General features: G+C 37.2%; 2 protein-coding genes across 2 annotated transcripts; one reads left to right on the plus strand and one right to left on the minus strand.

The window, feature by feature from the left end:
- Window positions 1–62: 62 nt before the first annotated feature.
- On the plus strand, window positions 63–13409 carry LOC146450750 (ATP-binding cassette sub-family F member 2-like). Its single transcript, XM_085099993.1, has 11 exons — window positions 63–464; window positions 1895–2093; window positions 3101–3355; window positions 4288–4390; window positions 4729–4824; window positions 6497–6616; window positions 6960–7049; window positions 8450–8623; window positions 9018–9146; window positions 11086–11289; window positions 12261–13409. The coding sequence occupies exons 1-11, from the start codon at window positions 152–154 to the stop codon at window positions 12372–12374; spliced, it is 1797 nt and encodes a 598-aa protein (XP_084956119.1). The 5' UTR covers window positions 63–151; the 3' UTR covers window positions 12375–13409.
- A 2-nt stretch (window positions 13410–13411) lies between these two features.
- LOC146450751 (histamine N-methyltransferase-like) lies at window positions 13412–14623 on the minus strand. The gene has a single exon (XM_085100016.1). The coding sequence runs from the start codon at window positions 14530–14532 to the stop codon at window positions 13639–13641; it is 894 nt and encodes a 297-aa protein (XP_084956142.1). The 5' UTR covers window positions 14533–14623; the 3' UTR covers window positions 13412–13638.
- Window positions 14624–14901: the final 278 nt, after the last annotated feature.

Here is a 14901-nt window from a genome sequence, read left to right on the forward strand (position 1 = left end):
AGACTCCTCCGCCGAAATGACCTCAGAGAACCTGGGTACAAGACTATTCGAATATAATGCACATGGCGCAATAGAAGTCACCATTTTTGTTTGCACTCGTGTATCGAAAACTGAATTTTTGTTTCGAATTTTTTCGTGAGGAAACTAAACTATGCCTTCAGAAGCGGCGAAAAAACGTCAAGCGAAGAAAAAAGCGGCTGCACAATCTAGAGGAAAGCCTAAACCAGCCGCCGAGACAACAGAAAATGGTGTTGATCATTCGAACACGACAGAAAATGGCGCGTCGGTCAAGTTGGATTTGTCGAATCGTTCATGTACCGGCGTTTTGGCATCACATCCACAGTCTCGGGATGTGAAGATTGAAAACTTTTCTATAACATTTCATGGCGTTGAACTTTTAACCGATACAAAATTGGAGTTGAATTGTGGTCGAAGATATGGTTTATTGGGGCTCAATGGTTGTGGTAAGTTTTGTCATTCCACTTTAGCTTTCGAATTCACCATCTTGCTTCAGATATTTCCGGTATTCTCTAAACAGGTATTTTGTATTTCAGTTCCTCTTTTTCCTTTATCACCGTATGTTCTTTTTGAGTTCTTTTGAGTTAAACTCAGACAACAAATATGCTTAATTAATATAAGTGAACCACTGGTTTTAGGAAATACTTTCCCTCGCTCTCGAACGGAAGTACAGTTGGTCGAAGTAATTTCGAATTCCTCTCCGTTGATGAATGAATAAATTGTCGTCTCGTCGTCGACCGCATGTTACAGTATTTTGGCTGCCATCTTCACAAATCTTTGCTTTTAAAAGTATTTTAGAATTAGACCATTGTGTTCGCAAATACACAAGGAGTTGTATTAGCTTTTTCGTTCATGTACACGTCTATCGGACTATATTGCAGTTCCGCTTTCAAGTGAAAAGTATTTTTCACATTTCTTTTTTTAATTCTGACTGTTAATTTACTGGGATAAGCTTGAAACAATTTTATATCACAAAGAGAAGATTTTTAAAACGTGCAAAAAGCTTTGCTAGGTATTGTAAACCTTGAATTTGTTGATTTTTTTTTTAATTCATACTCTTTCTCTCTCTCACTGACTGTTCCCTCCACAAGTTGTTAAACAGTTTGTTTACGGTATTAATATCCAATTTATCGAAATCTTTCAGAAAGATTTCAACACTGTACACAGCCCCATACATAACTTATACATGGACATACGTGTAAGAACTCATTAACAAAAGGGAGGAAAAGTTACAATTTAAGATCGTGGCAATGGGAATCGTGCTTCAAACGCCAAGAACTTAAACTAAAAATACGTTGGGTGACCGTACTTTTTTTAGCTGCAGCACCTAAACTGTGAAATGGGTTACCATCACAAATATGAAAATATAAGCCCAATTTTCATAGGTTTAAAGGTTTACTTAAGACTCATTTTTGTAGATTAGCTTTTTATTAGGATTTTTTAAGATTATGTATATATTATATTTTTTTTGATCCATTGTTTTATTATTATTATTATTATTATTATTATTTATTATTATTATTATTATTATTATTATTATTATTATTATTATTATTATTATTATTATTATTACATGAACACCACTGTCATACTAACCCTTCAAATATGGCAAGCATGAAGCGCAAGCACAAGTTGCAAAATGTATACAGGTATACAGATGTAACATTAATTGGAGGGACTGCCTGGTAATATTGCCAATCTTTCTTTTAGTTGCCCGCTTGCGCATGGCAGTATTTTTGTATTAATTTAATCGCTTTGTAATATAATAAAGGTTTGTTGTTATTTTTTGTGCTTTAATAGCCAAGATGTAGACACACCACATGCTTGGATTTACTTTAACTAAACAGTTACTTTTTTTGCATTTCATTTTGTAAAGGTAAATCAACCATGTTGGAAACAATCGGCAACAGGGATATCCCCATTCCTCAGCACATTGACATTTTTCATCTCAAGAATGAGATGGAAGCTTCTGATAAGACAGCTCTTCAGTGTGTTATGGAGGTTGATGAGGAGAGGATGCGATTGGAAGCCGAGGCCGCTGAACTCACAAAACTTGGGGATGAAGGAAGTGAGAGGTAGCGTATCATGTAAATTTTTGTCAGGATCTTATGTATCAGTCAACTGACAATTTTCACGTTCACTTTACCCATTTATCAATTGAAAGCAGTTTTTAAGTGTTTTTACATGTACAGTACACTGTAATTTAAAGAGAAGGATTTGTCGCAGGCCGTTATTTAACAAAGAAAGCTGAAGGCATCAGGAAATAATGTGCAGTTCCAGAAAATATCCATACTCCCACAGGTTTTTTTGTTTTGCATCCCTCGTCCCCCTAGGAAATCCCAGTTTAGCATCATACTTTGCTTCTAAAATTTTCACTTTTGAGACCCCTCTCCCCCTAGGAATTTCCAATGACCTTCCGTGGGGTGAGTATGGATCTTTTCTGGAACAGCACAATAAGTCTTTGTCAACATAACAATTTTTAATTAAGTACAGATGTAGCAATTTTACATTATTGCATACACTAAAGCAAAAAAATATATAGTTCAAACAAATGCAACAAAATTGAAAAATTGACAATGTGCTAGGCAAAAATTTAAAAGACTCTTATTTACGAAAACCTGATCGAAGCGGTCTGTTGAAGTCTCTGGGAAGAATAAAATCATGTCTGCACTTTTTAAATTTCCTTGCTTTCAGAAGTGATAAAAGTTCATAAAGCAGGCCACCATGATTGCCAGTCATCCTGTTCCATACGTTAGGGTCCCAGTGATAATCATGTCTTCAAATGTGATCCTTATTTCTAAGGACAATCTTTTCTCTTTGTGTGAAGATTTATTATGAAGTTTAATCTGGGCGGCATTATCCTGTAGTTGTATACACTGTAATGAAACAGACACTACATGTTTTGTGGGTTAAGTTTTTGTTGGGCTTTAAGATTTTCAAACCAGTTTAATTTTTGGGTTTCCTTGTTTCATATTATGGTAAAATGAAGGATAAGTTAAACTAGAAGCAAATTGTAACCAAGAGGAAATTTCTGTTGAAAGAGGTGATGGTGGCTGATTCATGAACTTATTTCTTTTATCAGATTGTTAGATGTCTTTGAAAGGCTTGATGAGCTTGATGCAGACAAGGCAGAAACCAGAGCTGCTGAAATTCTGAGCGGTCTGGGGTTTACTCCTTTAATGCAACAGACTAAAACAAAGGACTTCTCTGGAGGATGGCGGATGAGGATTGCTTTAGCAAGAGCCCTGTTTGTTAAACCAACGCTGCTTTTGTTGGATGAACCTACAAACCATTTAGATTTGGATGCATGTGTTTGGTTGGAGGAAGAGCTTAAAAGGTAAGCAGCTGTTTATCGAATGATCGCTGGATTGACTGACTGACTGGCTGGCTGGCAGGCCGGCCGGCCGGCCAACCAACAGGTCAATAATTATTATTATTATTATTATTATTATTATTATTATTATTATTATTATTATTATTATTATTATTATTATTATTATTATTGAAGGGCTCAGTGAATAACCAACTTTTATTAAGAACTGAATCATTGTATAATGCAATTCCAGGGATTTGTATGGCTTAGAGACCATGGTACATGTATATAAGCCATTAAACCATGCCCGAGAAATAGCGACCATTAAATTGTCTTCTGTTTGTTCTTGCAAAGCAAAATCATCAAGATCTAGCAATATTTCTTGATTGTATATAAAAAAAACCAAATAATATTATTATTGCACTTGCGCCTGTTGGATGAGAGACGATTATATAACGTATATTCCGTATTGGGCCCTGTCGCTTCACGACTCCGCCAAATACGGAATATATTTTGTCCCAACTAGCCGTCAATATAAAGTCATAATGCCGTCTCAAAATCGAATTTAGTTTATGATATATCGGCAACATTGTGGCCAAACAAGTGCAACATGTTGCATTGGAAAGTATCCCCAATTAGTGCTCTGCGCTAAATACATAGGCACTGAAATAAAGTGACAAATGTTTTATTTTAATAGAGACTGGTTTTAAGTCCCAGCCCTGTGGTCCACTTAGGCTTAGCCCCAATAGTATCACCATCAAATTTCACCTTATCATATCATTGGATTATGGTGTATGAAGGTTATGAGAATTGATCAAATGATCACCAAAGATTAATTGTCTTTAAATTTTAAACAGGTTCTCTCATGTAGTACCAGTACTCAATGAAATGAATGGAGTCCAGAAAGGGGAATTTATATAATGATACTGGTTTTAATGTGACCTTTTTTCTTGCAGTTACAATAGGATATTAGTGATGATATCGCATTCCCAGGATTTCCTTAATGGAGTGTGTACAAACATTATACACATGCACAAGGCAAAACTGGTGTATTATGGGGTAAGAAAATATTATTTTTCTTTAGCTTTGTAAGAATGTCAATAAATTAAACAAGGTTGTTGAGTATACTGTTGTGATTTAAATTATTTTCATCCACTGTATAGAGTTATCCACTCTTTGAACTTGTAACTGGTGCAATAAGTAATCACACTTGATTATTACATGTACGGTGTTAGACGCTGCAATAGTTGTTGACAGCTAACAAAAATCCTTTTTCTAATCTTTTCTATTTTTTGTTTTTTTGTTTTTTTTATTTTTCATCCTTTTATTGATAATACAGTAGCAGGCTTGGGTTTTAGCATACATTTGCTCACATTGCATTGTTCTCTTTTCTAAAGGGTAATTATGATTCCTACATCAAAACACGAGCAGAACTCGAGGAAAATCAGATGAAACAGTACAGCCGAGAACAAGACCAAATAAAACACATGAAGGTATGTAGAAAAAATTGGTTTCCTCACTGTTACTCATGTATAGCGTCCTCAAGTGTGATGCTAAATAATTATACAAAATTGTGCAGTTTCAGAAAATATCCATACTCCCCCATGGAAGGTTTTTTTGTTTTGCACCCCCCCCCCTCCCCAAGGAAATTCCAGTTTAGCTTCATACTTTGCTTCTAAAATTTTGGCTTTAAGACCCCCCTCTCCCTAGGAATTTCCAATGACCTTCCTTGGGGTGGGTGTGGATTTTTCTTGGAACTGCACATTATGGGATTTGCTGAGATATTCTGAAAAAGCATGGTCAAAAATGCCCTACTTGCCAAAAGTTAAATATTAATATCTTATTGTAATTTGCAGTAGAGATATAAGCACTGTTATGCTACGATCACTCCACAAAAATCCTTCTAACATTGCCTCAGTTCTAAATTACCAATACCTCACCCCCCTCTTAATCTTCAATAAGAAGTCGATCATTGGCAAGTAAGCAGTTTTCATCAGTGGTGTTTGCAAAACTCGAAACCAATCCCATAATTTCATATCTGTGACATCACACTTTAGTACTTTTCAAAGCCAGTGATAAAGCTCTTCTTGATTCTTGAGTTGTTGGAGGTTTCCAATAGTTCAGCTGACCTTACTACATTCCTTCTCTTGTCAATGTCACTCTTGTATCATCCTGACTTGTTCTCTTTCTGGCTGTAGAAGAATGATGACCTAAAAGGCCGAGTTTTAGCAGTTCTCAGTTCTGCTGAGCTGCTGCAATGGACACGACGCCTGAAGCGATTTACTAAAAGAAACTGACTTCTTAAAGCCAGATTTGTGCATTACTGTCTTAAAATAACCAATCCATGTTGTAAACTCTGTGTTCCACTTTGTGTATATTATTTGTAATTTATCCTGTCACTGTTGAGTCAACCGCATATTAATTTTTGGTCCTGTACACTGCACTTTTCACTAATGCACCTGTAAGCTCTAAATAAACTTCTGAACTAAGTAAGAACCGCACGCATCTTATACTGCTATAAGTTATAAACCACCTTAAAAAATCACAAAACCATGAACAACAGAAAAAAAGAATCAAAGTAGATCAAGATGCACCAATCACAACATCTGTATATTTCTTTTGAAATATTGTTAAATATCAAGACATTTTTTCTTTGATCACATAACAATGTCAGAAAGATGGTGATCGCTGTAAGGGCTAAAAGGGTTAAGATAAAGATGTCTTAAGTATTTCTTTGTTGTGGTTTTACTACATTGATTTGCGGCAGTGAAAATGTAGTTGCTGATTGACCTTTGAAGATCAGAATTTGTTTGCCATCAAAGGCACAGTAATAGGCGATCTACAGAGAGTTGAACATCTTAAGCATTGGTCAAAAGAAGAGGAAATACAATAATACTGACCTAATGTGTAGTGTCAAGATACAAAAACTGCAAGATAGAAATTTGCTTTGTATGCCAAACAAAAGCAGTTAATGGAGCTATAGATCTGTTACCAACTAATATAACTGCAGATTCATTAATACATTCACTAATTGACTGACTGACTGACTGATTGATTGATTGATTGATCGATCGATCGATCGATCGATCGATCGATCGATCGAATGATTGATTGATTGCTTGATTGATTGATTGATTGATTGATTGATTGATTGATTGATTGCAGGACTACATTGCAAGGTTTGGTCATGGCAGCGCTAAACTGGCAAGACAGGCACAGAGTAAAGAAAAAGTTCTTGGCAAAATGGTAGCTAATGGACTCACGGAAAAGGTCACCAGGGACAAGGTAAGAACTTCACTAGTGTTAATTCTTCTGTTCACCACATATCGTATTTCTGACAGCACTGAATCAGAATTTGGTCCTGGTACATGTACATCAGGAAGGGAAGTTTCTTTTTTGTGGTGGATAAATTTGTTGAAGCATTGAGTTTGTGAAGAGGTCCTAACTTATGATTGTGTGGATGAAATCTGACAGTGTGGCAATTCAATTGCACAGTACTGATCTTTGTGTTCTGTTGATTTTAGGTGGCAAAGGGTTAACTGTCTCCTTCCACGTAAATTCCGCCTAAAATGTTTGTAACTTGGTACACCCGATCCTTATTTGCAGCTCTTTTTCTGTTTTCTCACAGGTTTTATCATTCTATTTTCCTGACTGTGGTAAACTTGCACCTCCTGTAGTCCAAGTTCAGACTGTGAGCTTCAAATATGGACCAGACAAGGTAACAGATCGGAAAATTGATCAGTGAAGTTCATTTCATTTTAAAGGGAGGGGTTCACATTTCAGCGCATGTGCATGAATCTAAATGCTTTTTTCTCTTTCTTATCAACTTTATGGCCTTAAAATCCCATGCACATGTACTTCAGTAATGACATTCTATAATAAGTCCAAGCAAAATGACTGATGACCAAAATTCACAGAAAATGCTAGTGGATTGTACTCATATTGTCGATATTTAATTTAGTGTTGACCCGTAGGATTTATTCCACAGTTGATGTGTTTACAGTTATTTTCATGCAAAATAACACAATCGTATGAAAAAAATTAACACCGGAGTTACCTATTGCCTTCCAAATGGTTCATTAACAATGAATTAAATTAAACAGGCTTGGGTCATAGCGAGCAAAGGCGAAAAAGTACTTTGATTCATGGGCATGCAAAGAACCATGAACCCTTACACTCTTTTCTAGCCCATCATCTCCTGATTGATATAATCCAGTTCGTTGGGATGTCTGGATTAACAATATTAGTGTGCGCAGCAGACGGAATCAACTGCTGGTAAATACCTTCAGACTATAAATTAGCACCCAAATACTTGTTCTTGATGTCCAACAGTAAACCAAGATCTGCGTACACTCTGTGATTGGCCTTTGCACAAGGTCATTATTCAATTGGTCTGGTTGAAGCCAATTAGATTGAAGGGGATTTCGAAAGAGACTTTCAATATTCTGCCATAGATGGTTGATTCCGTCTGTGGTACAGGCTGGGGTTAATGAGAGGGCTTGTGATTCAGTCAAAGCACGCGTTGTTAGTTTTACATTTCTGGGCTTGCGCTCACCTTTCAAAGCAAAAACATTTTAAAGGAGCATCATTTTTGGATTCTATAGTTTATTAGCTTTACAGTGGCCATTTTTATTGACCAATCATAGTGGAGAATGTGACCAATTTTACCAGATAATAGGGTGCACGAAATAAGGCCCTAGGTGACTTTTGGTGTAAGGTCAAATTCTCCTTTTGTTTCTCAAGCACATACAAGGCAATTTGGAAGGAGAACCTCGCAGTTCATCAGAAGTCACTTAGGGCTTTTTCCTAGGCACCCCTTTCTCCAAAGACAAGACATCTGAGATTAGGCTATCGAGAAACAACTCCACGTAGCTGCCAGGGCGGGACTTGAGCCTGGGACCTCCAGATTTCAAGTCCTGCAGTGATCTAACCGCTCAGTCACCCTGCCTCTGATTTTGTTAGGAGAAGTGAGGTCTTAGTCTGTGTTTGGACCTTCAGCCAGTTGACAAACACATGCTAAATTTGGCTCAAGAGTTGGGATTAAGAAATCCTTTTGGAGATTCTTTCCCTTGGTATATTGAAACAATAATAATATTATTATCTTGCTTTATTTCCCAGCCGGCCATATACAAGAATTTAGACTTTGGAATGGACTTAGAGTCCAGAATAGCTTTAGTAGGACCCAATGGAGCTGGGAAATCTACACTACTGAAACTGCTTGATGGAACATTGACACCCTCTGATGGACTTATACGAAGGCATAACCACCTGAAGATTTGTCGCTATCACCAGGTTTGATTAGCATTGTTTGATGTTGTACAGAAAATGTATATCTTCTTGTTTGTGTTTTAAAATGCATGCCATATACATGTAGGTAGTGCAAAGAGTATGATTCTTCGGCCATGTTGGACTGAAAGAGGCTATTGATTTTAACCATTTTGGTCTGAAGATCTGAAAATGGGTATGGATTTTACAGAAAAGGGTATAGATGCTAGAAACCATGTCTGAAAATGGGCTCAGGAAACTAACATATTTTAGTCTGAAATAGGGTTAGGGCTTGGGGAACCAAGCCCCCCCCCCCCCCTCCCCCTCCTAAATCAAAAATTCCCCCAGGGATGACAGTTTGGTACAGGTGCTGGCTTTAGTGCTCCACATTTACTTTCGTTGTCATTGTTTTGGTTTGCAGCATCTCCAAGACATGTTGGAGCTAGACATGTCAGCCCTTGCTTTCATGATGAAGTGCTTTCCTGAAATTAAGGAGGAGGAAGACATGCGCAAGTCGATTGGCAGATATGGTTTGACAGGAAAACAGCAGGTTTGAGAACATTTAAATGATTATTCTTCTGTATTCTTCTGACTTGAGGTATTTTGCACCCTTTATGACTATGCAGGAGAAGCAGATCTTAGCAAGGGATATTGAAATCCAAAAACCAAAAGTTGGGTTAACGGTGCATTTTTCAGAGATACTTTAGCAACATTAACTCAAAAAAAGCTTCTTGATGCATAACAATGCATGGAAGTTTTGTCCAAACTGAGGCGTAATTATCCCTAAAAATGCTTGGTCACCCCCAAAATGTCTCATATTTGGATTTCAACAGACTTTCCTAAGATCTTATTTTGCCACATATTCATAAATCGCAAAAAAAACTTTTGGATTAGTAGGCACCATCCTTAAGAAACCATAGCTTCTCTGACCATCCCCAGATGTGTAGAATGTATGCGCAGTAGTAAAAAGAGGCAATGTCCTTAACCCTTTAATCCCTAAGAGTGCTAATTGGCATATAATGCCATAACTTTGTCAATATATGACAGATTTCTATGAATTTTTGACACCAAGATGCTCTTGTGAAGAGCTACTCATTAAAAGGATGAAAACGTAACCCCCTCCCATATGTGATATGGTTGACCACCCCCTTAACTTTTAAACTTTTTTCCCCTACAAGTTGTGGGTCTTAAGACATCTCTGACATTAATGAACATGTTGTGAACTGCAAAATAAGCTATAGTTTAGGGGCATACCTAATATACACAAGCATTGAGACATTTTTGAACTTTTAATTTTTTTCCGTTTTAAGGCCATTTTTCTCAAAGCCATAACTTTTCTCATTCATAATTTTATCAGTTATGAAATACACTCATGAACATTGAGTTTGTAGTTCTGGATCTGGAGAAAATGTTATTTTTGCCTTAAGGGTTAAAGGGTTAAATGTTTAATAAATCAGTGAAATTACAAATAGAAAATCAAATGTGACCATACAAAACTCATTAATTTATAAACAGATGTCTTTTTAAACTTGTGCAATCGCATTGCATTATATTTAATTGCTCCTTCTTTTATATCTTGTAGATTTTAAATTGTATTCACCCTATTTTTATTCATGATTTCAATTCTATTGTTAAGACTTGCATCTGCTGACTCTTACATTTCAATAAAGACTGATGAATTAATTACATGCAACAAAGCTGAAGACAACAGAAATACACTAATCAAATTGGAGCAGATCTCAGCAAGGGATGTTGAATTCTGAAAAGCTTTCTTTGGAGTGTTGTTGTCATATGACAATGTAAGGAATTTTTTTTTAAATATTGAAGCCTTAATATCTATTTTTAAAAAAAGCATGGTTCCTCCCAATTTTCAATAGCCCTTGCTAAGATCTTCTTTTCCCACGTAGTTATAAGCATGCACAAATACCAATTATGGTAATGGCAGTGGCAACGTACCATTGGGGTGACCCTTCAATGGACTAGCATCCCATCTGGGGGGAGTAGCAATACTCCTAGTTGCATCATGCTTTAGAGTCCTTAAGTGATGAAACAAAACAAAAACAAAAACTAAATTTATGAAATTATGGGATTTCTAAGTATATTCGGAAAGAGCATGATGAAAAATGCCTAGTTGTCGGAAATCAGCTTCTTATTGCAATTTGGGGCAAGATATTAGCTCTGCTATGCCCCGGTGTCTCCATATAAATCCTTCTAATTTTGTCTCAGTTCCAAACGTTAAGAACTGAGACATAATTAGAAGGATTTACAAGTATGGAGTCATCGGGGCATAACAAAGCTAATATCTCGCCCCCAAATGGCAATAAGATGATTTCAAAAATTCAAATATTTGTGACATCACACTTTAGGACTCTATTAATAGAAAGTGGGTTAAGGTGCAGTCATGTGTGGACCTCTCAGGCTCAACTGCAATGTTACCTAGTAAGAGTAAAATACCCTAATCATTGCTTTTTGACATCAACTTTCAACAGATCTGTCCGATGCGTAACTTATCTGATGGTCAGCGTTGCCGTGTGGTGTTTGCTTGGCTGGCATTCCAGGCCCCTCACCTGTTGTTACTTGACGAACCTACAAATCATTTGGACATGGAGACAATTGACGCTCTAGCTGATGCCATCAACGACTTTGAGGGAGGAATGGTGCTTGTTAGTCACGACTTCAGGCTTATAAATCAGGTGTGAATATATATATTTTTTTCAGGTGTGAATGAATTATAATTATAATGTGTTTGGTCATTTACCTCAGCCTGTAGACCCGCTAACTTTCTAAACTATGACCAAAGGCAACATTGTGGTAATTGGTGACTTAAAATGGAGATAACCGTACAAAGATTCTTGCTAGTAGATGAACTTGGGATCTGGTGCCCACAAAGTTGGCAGGGGCTGATGAAATCTAGACACAACAGAGAGGTATCCATGGCAACCCTGAAAGCAACCAGCCAACAGGCACCCTTACACTGCAGTAAATTCACTGAGAACATACCTACTGAACCTAACATACATGTTAACTTAGCTGAAGCCTTGATTCACTAGGGACTGGGGGTAAGAATCCACAAAGATTCGCTTTTTGGTGAGCAACAGCAGGCAATCTGCAGTGATCAGGTCAAATGCGAATCAACCAATACAAATCACAAGACTTGTCGCTAAGCCCCCGAGGCCATCCCACAGATCGTTGCAATTAGTGGAGAGACTGCTGACAGCATTTGCTCGCCTAAATTTCATCTGGCCACATTCAAAATATTACAGGGATCAAGAGATCCCTCGTCTCTTAGACACTTTAAACATGATTCTCTGAGAATGTTTTTAGGAAATAATCACCAGTGATAAAATGTCTTGATGTGTCAACAAATTCCCTCAACTAATACCAAAAACTATATTTAAAAAACGGTAAGGAGAAGACATGTATGCCTGTTTAAAGAGTTCAAACCAGTTCACGTTGCATACGTGTATGCCTGTTAAAAGGGTTAAAACCAGTTCAAACCATTTCATGTTGCAACATGTATGCCTGTTTGAAGGATTAAAAAACCAGTTCAAACCAGTTCAAGTTGCATTTAATGCTTTCTCAGTCCTCTTTTCTGGAATTCATATAGTTAAGTGAAAAAAGATTCTTTCACTTTTGTAAGTTTTGTTCTGTTTTGTCTCTCCAGGTTGCAAAGGAAATTTGGATTTGTGAGAAAGGGACAGTCACAACATGGAAGGGCGATATTCTGTCATACAAGCAAGAACTCAAGAAAAAAGTCTCCAAGAAACACAAAATTTAAGGAAATCTATTAATTCATAAATATTTTATTATTGGTATTGTTATTTTGACCAATTTCTGGAGCATAAACTTCAACAACTGCATTTTATTGTGAATCCACTCTGCATTGTCAACTGTCAATAGTGTACAGTATGCAGCATTTGAGCCCCCTAAAATTTGCAAATTACTCAATAATTGCGTTCCAAATTTTGTTCAAATTTTGTTCAACAAGACTTTTTGAAATAGGTCTTAAACCAAACAACCATTTAAAATGGCAGTTGTCATTTGAATGATCAAACACAAAAGTTAACACCACCTTGAAAAAAGCATGACAAATATCACCATAGCTCAGTAGCTTTTATTTGGATAAACATGCTAGAGTTTAAGTTCGTCTCAAAATGATCTCCAAGAAGAAACTGCCAGTCTTGCTATTTTTGTCAAAAATCACAGTGCATGGGAGCTGAACAATATTAATTTTGGAGAAAACTACCAGCGTAGAATTAATAAAGCTCTGAGCATATGCTGATAAAGATAATTATTGTATACTGAGTATCATTTTAATGTGGTCCAGAAATCTTTGAGAATGTTATCAGCTGGCTGATATCCCTTTAACTCTACTGCAACACAAGAAAATGCATGTTAAAAAATTATGGCAAACTTGGACATCACCCAAATTTTGGTCGAATGTTATCAGCCAAGTGTTCTTCAATTATTCCCATCTGGATTGGATAGATTTATTGTGCTAACTTACTTGGTGGGCCAGCGAATCCAAATAATTTCTGTCAGTTCTATTTACTCTTGTAAAGAAATAATATCATTTCAGCAAAAGTTAGTGTCACTTTTTAACATGTAATAAATCTATTTATTATTGCAATGTCATATCCTTATCTTTTGCGATCTTATTACCAGCGTAATGAACTTAATGGCGCCCTGTACATAATACTAAAAAGTTAAGACGTTTGTTTCATTAAAGAGAAAAAAACATTTTTTTCTATCTGGGGGAACCTGATCCCAGAGAAATAAAACTATTCAATAAACTCCATCCCACGGGGGGAAAGATTGTTCTTTTTGGTTTGATAAAAGTTAACGCTAAAAAATCACGACATTTCGATCTCTCCGAGGTCATTTTCAAGTGCGAGTCAAATACTTAAAATTAGCATAAATATATTGCAAACAGTTAAAATCGGTAGGAATGTCATGAACGCTAAAATGTGATAAAACATGTCAGTGATAAGTATTGATAAAGGTTGGTTGGTTGTTTTGTTTATTATTCTCGCTGCTGCGTGTTACTTTTTGTAGATGACCACCAACGATTCTTTTTTCTCTCCGAGCCTTTTTCCGTCTTTGACAGTCGTCCGATAACTGATCAAAGCTAGTGTTTCCTCCACCAACCGATCCTCCGCCGTTTCACGAAAATTCACAGTCTGGGTTAAGAAATCGAGGAGCAGATTTCCTTCAGTAGATTTCGGATCAAACACTTCGGTTACATCGACAGAATATTCTTGGGTATAAACTTCATGCTTCCAGCCGTTTTCGTTGGCAATCTGGACTAGCTTCTCAGCTGTTTCGTAGCTCTCGCTTGCCACGTCTTTGCCATGCCATTGCGTCCTTTGCTTTAGCAAGACCCAATATATGAGGTCACAACCCGTTATGATGCAAACAAAATGCCCGTTGTCGCTGAGTTCGTTTTCAAAACAATGTTTCAAAGTTTGTTCCATGTCAAGAAAGTAGGTGCTGTGTATGAAATGAACAATGTCAAACTTGATTGACTCTCTTTGGCTTTCTTGGTATTCTTGAAATGTTTGCTGGCAGATTTCAAATTCTGTTTGTTGAGCGTCTAGCGGAGCAGGTAGATTTTCAATGGCAGTTTTGTAAAGACCACAAGAATACTCATTGGGCTCAATGGCTCGGTTGAATATCTTCATGAAGCGGCCCTTGTCGCTCTTCTGGAGTTCTTTTTTGCTGATCTTCACAATTATCAAATCTTTCTCTCCGTGCCCACTTCCAACACTCAAGATGTTGAACTGCTTTCCGTCGTGTGGGGGAAGCATCCTTTGCATCAATGTCGGTATATGCTTTTGGAGTATCTCAGTATGTTTCATAATTTGCTCAGATTTCGTTTCAAACATCTTTAGGCTGTCAAAATAATGAGCTCCTGCGGTCAAGGGGAAAGACGACATAATTTTCGCTTCTATTTTGATGATAACGGGTTTGCGCGTGATAGATATCAATACGGAACCGAATTAGGGAGCGGCTGTAAGCCTACTTTAGACACTTTAAATTTGGAGCTCATTAGCCTGTTCCAGGCTCCTAGAGACACGCGCGAAGGAAAGGGCGAGGGGAGAAAACGAGGGGGGCTGGGGGAGAGAAAAAGAGGGAGACGCTCCCTAACCGAGTCCTCCCAATACTGTCCATCATGCCCAGCGCGCGCGTTCCTTAGCGCGAGAAATCGAGAAAAGAGGTTGTATGTCGGTGCCATTTTGCAACGTCACAATAGCATTATTAATATTTTTAAAACTGCAAAAGCCGTGAACGAAGATCCTGCTTGC

The sequence above is a fragment of the Pavona decussata genome, unplaced genomic scaffold, assembly GCF_977016875.1.
Source record: "Pavona decussata unplaced genomic scaffold, jaPavDecu1.1 SCAFFOLD_426, whole genome shotgun sequence".
Taxonomy (NCBI): Eukaryota; Metazoa; Cnidaria; class Anthozoa; order Scleractinia; family Agariciidae; genus Pavona; species Pavona decussata.

What these genes read in the sequence shown, in the direction of transcription:
- LOC146450751 (XM_085100016.1), bottom strand. Translation starts at nt 14,532, where the DNA reads ATGTCGTCTTTCCCCTTGACCGCAGGAGCTCATTATTTTGACAGCCTA.
- LOC146450750 (XM_085099993.1), top strand. Translation starts at nt 152, where the DNA reads ATGCCTTCAGAAGCGGCGAAAAAACGTCAAGCGAAGAAAAAAGCGGCT. An exon ending in TTGGAGGAAGAGCTTAAAAG is followed by an intron (nt 3,356 to 4,287) that starts GTAAGCAGCTGT and finishes TTTTTCTTGCAG; the next exon opens with TTACAATAGGATATTAGTGA. An exon ending in AAAAGGTCACCAGGGACAAG is followed by an intron (nt 6,617 to 6,959) that starts GTAAGAACTTCA and finishes GTTTTCTCACAG; the next exon opens with GTTTTATCATTCTATTTTCC.